The sequence below is a fragment of the Cetorhinus maximus genome, chromosome 13 (assembly GCF_964194155.1).
Source record: "Cetorhinus maximus chromosome 13, sCetMax3.hap1.1, whole genome shotgun sequence".
NCBI classification, from domain to species: domain Eukaryota; kingdom Metazoa; phylum Chordata; class Chondrichthyes; order Lamniformes; family Cetorhinidae; genus Cetorhinus; species Cetorhinus maximus.
The window spans coordinates 118,753,727-118,763,172 of record NC_135891.1 but is presented as its reverse complement, the minus strand read 5'-3'; the positions used below and the strand labels follow the sequence as shown (position 1 = coordinate 118,763,172).

Below are 9,446 nucleotides of genomic sequence, written 5' to 3'. Positions count from 1 at the left end.
ACCAAATTCCAGGCGATGGTTTCACATCCTTTGTTGAAGACCTGGTGGAGAGGTAGGGGTTATGTGACCTAGGCCTCTAGCTTGTTGAACAAGTTGATATTGCCTTGCTGAGCTGAATAGTGCAGTCTGCTCTTTAACACCTGACCAGCAGCCACACAGAAAGGAGCTCTGCCCAGGTTGAACACCTGGCTCCATCTATACTGCTTCTGTTGGAAGTTCTCGGCCTTTCCTACAAGACTGATTCATCTCTGCATGCCTATCTCATCTTGTGAAGTCAACACCACCAGAAAAGTGAATTGAACAACATCAGTTTTCAGCCTACCGACCTCCATGAAGGAATACCTCATTGGGCTTCGATTCTGAACTCTGGGACACGTGGGAAACAATATTTATTTTCTCTGTGGTCTCTGTACTGTAAAACCTTCTTCCCTCTATCCCTCCATTTACTGTCTGAGTGTAGAGGTGATGTTGCGAACCCTCCTTTGCATTCATCCTTTCTCAAGTTTGCTGTGGGGTTATTAATAGAAACTTGGAACACACCAGAACCAAGGGTTAGGAGAAATACATCACTGCTTATAAAGAGGGAACAAATCAAAATGCCTTTCTGTTTACAGACGAGAGATGAGAGGAGAAATGAGTGCAGTTTAAATTAACCCCCCTCATGTCCGTAACACTACATTGAGCTCTATTTGTCACAGTGTTCCAAGGTCCTTCATGGAACAGACGCCCAGCAACAGGACAGGAGGGATGAGAAGGTTTGTAGAAAAACTCAGTGTACGTTTTGAAAAAGTTTTAAATGGAGAAGAGATGGTGAGACAATAGTTTTTAGGGAGGGAATTCCAGATGTTGCAGAGGTGGAAGCTAGCACTTGAGGAAGGGGATATTAGGATCTTAAAGTAAGTCAGACTTGCATTTATATAGCACCTTTTGTGACATCGGTACATCCCAGAACATTTAATTTACAGCCAATGAGGTACTTTTGAAATGTTGACACCGTGTCATGTAGGAAATATGGCAGCAAGATCCCACAAACAGAGGTGCAATAATAATGAGCTAATCGGTTTTAGTTTGGTTACGGGATATAAAATGCCTGGAACACCAGGAAAAACTCTTCCTTGAATAGTGGCCATTGAATCATTTACATCCACCTGAGAGGACAGAGGGGACCTTGGTTTAACATCTCATTCGAGAGCTGTACCTCTGTCAGTGCAGCACTCCCAAGGGCGCTGACAATGGCAGTGTTGGCCTGGGTTACATGCTCAAATCTGTGGAGTGGGGTTTGAAGCACGAGCCAAGGGGTTGGAGTGATAGTCACTGTGCCATGACTGACATTGAGGGCAGGAAACCAGTGAAATGAGTCCAGCTTTGAACTGAGTGTGGTGGAAGAACAGGAACGTTCAGAATCCAGAGAGGAGGAGAGAGAGGGGTGACGAGAGAAAGAGAGGAGAGTGAGAGAGATAGACTGGAGAGAGAGGGTGACTGGAGAGAGAGAGAGGGGTGACTGGAGAGAGAGAGGGGTGACTGGAGAGAGAGAGGGGTGACTGGAGAGAGAGAGGAGAGAGAGGGGTGACTGGAGAGAGAGAGAGAGGAGAAAGGTTTGACTGGAGAGAGGAGAGAGAAGGGAGACTGGAGAGAGAAAGATAGAGAGGGGTGATTGGAGAGAGAGAGAGGAGAGAGAGGGGGTGACTGGAGAGAGAGAGGGGTGACTGGAGAGAGAGAGGAGAGAGAGGGGTGACTGGAGAGAGAGAGGAGAAAGGTTTGACTGGAGAGAGGAGAGAGAAGGGAGACTGGAGAGAGAAGGGAGACTAGAGAGAGAAAGATAGAGTGGGGTGATTGGAGAGAGAGAGAGAGGAGAGAGAGGGGGTGACTGGGGAGAGAGAGAGAGAGAGGAGAGAGAGGGGGTGACTGGGGAGACAGAGAGAGAGAGGAGAGAGAGGGGGTAACTGGGGAGAGAGAGAGGAGAGAGAGGGGGTGACTGGGGAGAGAGAGAGAGAGGAGAGAGAGAGAGAGAGGAGAGAGAGGGGGTGACTGGGGAGAGAGAGAGAGAGGAGAGAGAGAGAGAGAGGAGAGAGAGGGGGTGACTGGGGAGAGAGAGAGAGAGGAGAGAGAGGGGGTGACTGGGGAGAGAGAGAGAGAGGAGAGAGAGGGGGTGACTGGGGAGAGAGAGAGAGGAGAGAGAGAGAGAGAGGGGGTGACTGGGGAGAGAGAGGGGGTGACTGGGGAGAGAGAGAGAGGGTGTGACTGGGGAGAGAGAGAGAGAGAGAGAGGGGAGAGAGAGGGGGTGACTGGGGAGAGAGAGAGAGGGTGTGACTGGGGAGAGAGAGAGGGGAGAGAGAGGGGGTGACTGGGGAGAGAGAGAGAGGGGGTGACTGGGGAGAGAGAGAGAGGGGGTGACTGGGGAGAGTGAGAGAGGTTTGACTGGGGATGAGTGGGTTCTGGCCTAACAGGCGACAAAGATTTGAGCAGCTCCATGTGCAATTCTGCAACAGACTCTCTTAAACAAACGGGTGTCCTTCACAGGCCATGAACACGTTGCAAGATCCTGTGCTAATAACCAATAAATACACAGGCAGTTTGTAAAATAATCCCTGTGGGAATCTACTGTCTAGTGGAATCGACCCATTCACATAAAAGCAATAGATATTTTACAACACATAATCTGCCCGGCTCCTGAAAAAACAATTCCATTCGTCTCTCCTGACTGGAATGCAAATTCTCCCAGGATGCAGAGAAAGATCCCACAGAATAAGATGAGGTATTGGGGTGCAAAGTGCCCCCTTTAACCAGTTGGTGCATCGCTTGTCCCAGAATGTCCTGTCTCTGTCTCTCTCTCCATCCCGTTTTGCGCAGGGAGGCGATGGATTTAATTAATTATTACACATTGTATTGTACAAAAACATTAAGAGATAATCCCCCGCAATGTGGGTTTATTTCCTCTCCTTTCCCCTCTCTGGAGGTTTTTTTTTTGCTGCTTCCCAATCCTTCCCTTTGCTTGACTTACCCAGGACTCCAGCGGTGGCCGCCCGGTTTCCAGCCGCTTCTCCCATCTGCTTCTCCGGCTGAGATCTCCTCTCCGCCTCGGTGTCCTCCTGGTCTTTCCTTGGCACCGGCATCTCTAGCCCGAGAGGGTCGGATGCTGCTTCTCTACAGGGGCTGCATTGGGGGGTCGAAGGGCTGATGCACTAATTTTTCTGCTGTGGTCACTGTGGGTTTGTACATTCCCTCCACACCTCCCTTTCTGGACGCTTTATGCAGCGTTGCCCACCTCCTGATCATCACAATCCCTTGAAGCCACACTCTCTCTCTCTCTCCACACACACACACACACACATACACCACTGAGAAACGACAAGGTTAGAGGATGAAAGCAAAATGCAGCAGCAGATTAATCATCCGCTTTGTATCCCCGCCCGAGCCATGAACAAAGAGAGAGATGGAGAGAGGGCATCAGGAAAAGAGATGGTTATAAATTGAGGGACAGGGAGGGGAAGAGAGTGACAGAGAAAGAGGGAGACGCAGGAAGGCCTTTGAAAAGAAACATTAAGGCAGAGACTGGGCTGATTTTAACTTTCAGTACCTCAACAGAAAAGGGAAGTTGGATCTTTATATAGGAGTTGCTTCATTCCTTCCAGGAACAGACTCCAGGGCTGTCTATTAGCAACCTGACCTCTGGGTCTGAAGATTGTGGGGTCAAGGTCCATTGCAGACACTTGATCCTGTGGCTGTCCGTCCTAGTGCAGTACTGAGGGAAAGCCGCACCCTTGGAGATGCCATCTTCTGGGTGAGGTTTTTTTAGACTGTTTCTCCCACACAGAGCTGGTGGTGAGTGGTCTCTTCCCAGTGTGACCGAGCTGATGAGTTTGCAGCTCACAGGGGTAATTGAATCCCTTCCCAAAGCCCCCACGTTTACACAGTTTCGCCTCACTGTGGCTGTCTCGACAGGCCGGGTCAATGGCTGAAGCCTTGTCTATGCACAGAACACGTGTGCAGTTCCTCCCCGCTGTGAACAGTGCTTGTTCAAAATGCTGTGATATCCAGGTTATGATAAATTGGGCAACTCCATCAGGTTGATGGGATGTTTGATTGAGATTCCCGCCTGCAAATCCTTCTCTTCTAATTCTCAGGCCTCGCTGCTCAGCAGGTTCTCGGGGAAGGAGCCACTCTCCAGTTCGCTCAGATGAGTGAGATGTTAAGCGGAGGGCCCGAGTGCTGTGCTCTCTCAGATGGATGTGAAAGATCCCATATAAAATAAACAATTCTAAAGTGGGTGCATTTAGAGATGGAACCATAGAACCATAGAAAAGTTACAGCACAGAAGGAGGCCATTCAGCCCATCTTGTCCATGCCAGCCCGAGGACACCCAGGTGCCCTTTCTAATCCCACCTTCCTGCACCCGGCCCATAGCCCTGCAGTTTACAGCACTTTAGGTGCAGATCCAGGTACTTTTTAAAAGAGCTTAAAGTTTCTGCCTCTACCACCAACTTGGGCAGCGAATTCCAGACACCCACTACCCTTTGCGTAAAAAAGTTCTTCCTCATGTCCCCCCTACACCTTCTGCCACTTATCTTGAATCTATGTCCCCTAGTTCTAGAATTCCACATCAAGGGAAACAATTTTATCCTGTCCACTCTTTCTATTCCCCTCATAATTTTGTACAAGTCACCTCTCAGCCTTCTCTGTTCTAAGGAAAATAACCCCAACCTATCCAATCTCTCTTCGTAGCTACTCTTTTCCAACCCTAGCAACATTCTTGTAAACCTCCTCTGCACTCTCTCCAGAGCTATTACATCCTTCCTGTAATGTGGTGACCAGAACAGCACACAATACTCCAGTTGTGGCCTCACCAGTGTTTTATACGATTCCAACATTATATCCTTACTTTTATATTCTATACCTCTGCCAGTGAAGGACAGCATTCCATATGCCTTCTTTACAACCTTGTCTACTTGAACTGCTGCCTTCAGGGACCTGTGTACTTGTACGCCAAGATCTCTCACTTCATCTACCCCTCTTAGTATATTCCCATTTATTTTGTAATCCCTGTAACTGTTTGACCTCCCTAAATGTATGACCTCACACTTCTCTATGTTAAAATCCATCTGCCACTTTACCGCCCACTCCACCAACCCATCTATATCGTTTTGGAGATTATGGCTATCCTCTACACTATCCACTCTACACTATCCACTACTCGGCCAATCTTTGTGTCATCTGCAAATTTCTCAATCGTGCCCCCCACGTTCACGTCCAAATTGTTAATATATAACACAAACAGCAAGGGTCCCAACACTGAGCCCTGTGGAACACCACTTGAGACAACTTTCCATTCGCAAGGGCATCCATCGACCATTACCCTTTGTTTCCTGTTACAAAGCCAACCTTCTATCCAGTTTGCCATATTACCCTGAATCCCATGGGCTTTTACTTTCCTGACCAATTTGCCATGTGGGACCTTGTCAAATGCCTTGCTAAAATCCATGTACACAACATCCACTGCACTACCTTCATCAGCCCTTCTTGTCACTTTCTCAAAGAATTCAATCAAATTTGTGAGGCAAGACCTTCCTTTAACAAATCTATGCTGACCATCCCTGACTAGTTCATGCCTTTCCACATGACAGTTAATCCTATCTCTCAGGATTGATTCTAATTTGCCCGCCACCGATGTAAGACTAACTGGCCTATAATTGTTTGGCATTTCCTTTGATCCCTTTTTAAACAATGGAACTACGTTTGCATTTCTCCAGTCCTCCGGTACCTCCCCTGTATCTAGTGAAGATTGGAAAATCATCCTCAGAGCATCTGCTATCTCCTCCCTGGCTTCCTTCAGCAGCCTTGGAAACAATCCATCTGGCCCTGGTGACTTATCAACTTTCAAGGATTTCAACCCTTTGAGTACTTCCTCTCTCTTTATGACTATCCTGTCCAATATCTCATAGTGTTCCTCCTGGACTACTATATCTACATCCTCCCTTTCCTTTGTAAACACGGAGACAAAATATTCATTCAAAACCCTTTCCACAGCCTCTGCATCGACACACAAGTTTCCATCTTCATCTCTGATAGGTCCCACTTTTTCCTTAACTAACCTTTTAGCATTAATGTATTGGTAAAATATCTTTGGGTTATCTTTAACTTTACTTGCTAATCTTTTTTCATGCCCTCTCTTTGATTTCCTTATTTCCTTTTTTACTTTGTCCCTGCACTTCCTATAATCGTCTCGGCTATCTGCAGTGCTTAGTTCTTTGTGCCTATCGTACGCTTTCTTTTTCTGTTTGATCTTCCCCTGTATTCCTCTAGACAACCAGGGAGGTCTAGGTTTGGCAGTACCACTCTTATTTTTGTAGGGGACATGTCTACTTTGTACAATTAGGATCTCGTTTTTTAGTGCTTCCCACTGGTTTTCCACTGTTTTATCCTCCAGCAGTGCTATCTAGTCCACCTCAGCCAAGTCCCTTCTCATTTCTGCAAAATTTGCCTTCCCCCAGTTCAAGACTTTTACTCCTGCCTTATCTCTGTCCTTTTCCATGGTAATGCTAAATCTAACTGAATTGTGATCACTGTCCATGATATGGTCACCAACTGTCACTTCACCCACTTGCCCTTTTTAGTTCCCCAAGACTAGGTCTAGAATTGCATCTCCTCTCGTTGGGTTTGTCATTAATTGGTTGAAAATATTTTCCTGGACACACTGCATGAATTTTCCTCCCTCAGTGCCCCTTATATTGTTTAAATCCCAGTTGATATTAGGATAGTTGAAGTCTCCTACTATTATTACCCTCTTGTTCTTACAAGCAGAAATTTGCCTACATATTTGTTCTTCTATCTCCCTTTCACTATTTGGGCGTCTGTAGTATACTCCCAGTAGTGTGACTGCCCTTTTTTTATTTCTGAGCTCAATCCATAAAGCCTCGTTTGTTGACCCATTTAGTATATCATCCTTTCTCACAACTGGAATTGATTCTTTAACCATTAGTGCTACCCCCCCTCCTTTTTTATCTCCTACTCTATCATGTCTGAATACTCTATAACCAGGGATTTGTCCCTCCTTTAGCCAGGTCTCCATTATAGCAATGACATCCTGCTACCATGTATCTACCTGTGCCCTTAACTCATCTACCTTGCTTGTAATACTCCTTGCATTGAAGTATAAACAGTTTAACCCTGTCAATTCCCCTAGCTGGACACTTTTTAACCTTTCCTTCTCCTGTAACTCCATGTCTAGCACAACGTCCCTAGCTAATGTTCTACCTCCATTTTTCTGATCTGAATCTGACCTATCTGATCCTACTCCTGGGATCGCATCCCCCGGCCACACTAGTTTAAATACTCCCCAACAGAACTAGCAAGGGCACTGGTCCCAGCTCTGCCTGGGTGCAGCCCGTCTGGTTTGTACAGGTCCCACCTTCCCCAGAACTGGTCCCAGTGCCTCAAGAAACTGAATCCCTCCCAGCTACACCATCTCGCCAGCCATGTGTTCATTTGGTCTATCCTCTTATTCCTGCTCTCGCTAGCCCTGGGGGTTTATGAGCACAAATCGGTGAAGGTGATAGGGCAGGTTGAGAAAGTGGGTATAAAGGCATGTAGGATCCTGGGCTTTATAAATAGACTCAGAATACAACATTACAGTGAACCTTTACAAAACATCGGACCCACCTCAGTCATGGCTTTGAAAAAAAGGGAATTGGATAGGCACCCCAAAGAAAAAATCCCATTGCATTATTTAAAAGAAGAGAAGGGGAAATCTTCCTGGGACCAATATTCATTCCTCAACCAACACCACTTAAAAAGAAAGCTGGTTATCTGGCCATTATCACTTTGCTGTGTGTGGGATCTTGCTGTGTATAGGTTGGCTGCTGCATTTCCCACATTGCAGCAGTGACCACACTTCATAAAGTCCTTCGTTGGCTGTGAAGCACTTTGGGATGTCCTGAGGTCGTGAAAGGCAACTGCACAAATCGCTCCCCGTCAGGGAAAGGCATGGGGTGATAACCATGAGCAAGACCACGGGGTACCAGGGGAATTCATCACACCCCGAGAGGGAAACAGAAACACGCGGAACGGGCAAGGAAAAGAGAGCAGGGAGAGCGAGAGAGAGCCAACCACAGACCATCATTAAACCTTGGACCTTCTTGCTCAGTGTGACACAGGGCCAAAACAGGCAGAGCACATTACCAACTGAGCTTTCAGTTTATGATTCATACAGTTCTGAATGGTGGCAGCTGGAACTAGGCTGATACACCACAGTCAGGCCTCTGTGTAAAATGCAGACAATATTACAGGAATTGGGAACTTCTGGCAACAAAAATTGGCAGGTAGATAATTATTTTTTCTATGCGTTCATGAGATGTGGGCATCACTGGCTAGGCCAGCATTTATTGCTCATCCCTAATTGGCCTTGTTCAGAGGTCATTTTAAGAGTCAACCACATTGCTGAGGATCTGGAGTCACATGTAGGCCAGACCAGGTAAGGACAGCAGATTTCCTTCCCTAAAGGACCTTAGTGAACCAGATGGGTTTTTATGATAATCATGCAATGGTTTCATGATCATCATCAGACTTCTAATTCCAGATTTTTTTATTGAATTCAAATTTCACCATCTGCCATTGTGGGATTTGAACCCAGGTCCCCAGAGCATTACCCTGGGTCTCTGGAATAATAGTCCAGTGAAAGTGCCACTATGCCACCACCTCCCCAGTTATTAATGGAAATTATTCTATTTCTGTCAGTATATATCTTATAAAGAGTGCTTGATGGGACAATGTAGAGGGAGCTTTAATCTGTATTTAAAGCTCCCTATACACTGTCCACATCAAACACTCCCAGGACAGGTAGTGCACAGGGTTAGAAACAGAGTAAAGCTCCCTCTACACTGTCCCCATCAAACACTCCCAGGACAGGTACAGAATCACAGAATCTCACAGTGCAGTAGAGGCCCTTCGGCCCATCGAGTCTGCACCGACATGTGAGAAACACCTGACCTATTTACCTAATCCCATTTACCAGCACTTGCCCCATAGCCTTGAATGTTATGACATGCTTTTTAAAGGATGTGAGGCAACCTGCCTCCACCACCCCCCCAGGCAGCGCATTCCAGACTGTCACCACCCTCTAGGTAAAAAAGGTTTTCCCCCCAAACCTCCTGCCCCTCACCTTGAACTTATGTCCCCTCATGACTGACCCTTCAACTAAGAGGAACAGCTGCTCCCTATCCACCCTGTCCATGCCCCTCATAATCTTGTACACCTCGATCAGGTCACCCCTCAGTTTTCTCTGCTCCAACGAAAACAACCCAAGTCTATCCAACCTTTCTTCACAACTTTAATGTTTCATCCCAGGCAACATCCTGGTGATTCTCCAGTGCAATCACATCCTTCCTATAATGTAGCGACCAGAACTGCACACAGTACTCCAGCTGTGGCCTCACCAAGGTTCTATACAACTC

The 9,446-nt window shown here is 46.8% G+C and overlaps 1 protein-coding gene across 1 annotated transcript in view; it reads right to left on the bottom strand.

Annotated features, from left to right (window-relative positions):
- The window catches only part of ano8b (anoctamin 8b), a 151,301-nt gene extending 147,894 nt beyond the window's left edge, over positions 1-3,407 (bottom strand). The window contains exon 1 of the mRNA XM_078556174.1: positions 3,002-3,407. Within this exon, the coding sequence (XP_078412300.1) occupies positions 3,002-3,113 (112 nt within the window). The 5' untranslated portion in view covers positions 3,114-3,407. The remainder of the gene's footprint in view (positions 1-3,001) is intronic.
- Between the last annotated feature and the right edge of the window lie 6,039 nt (positions 3,408-9,446).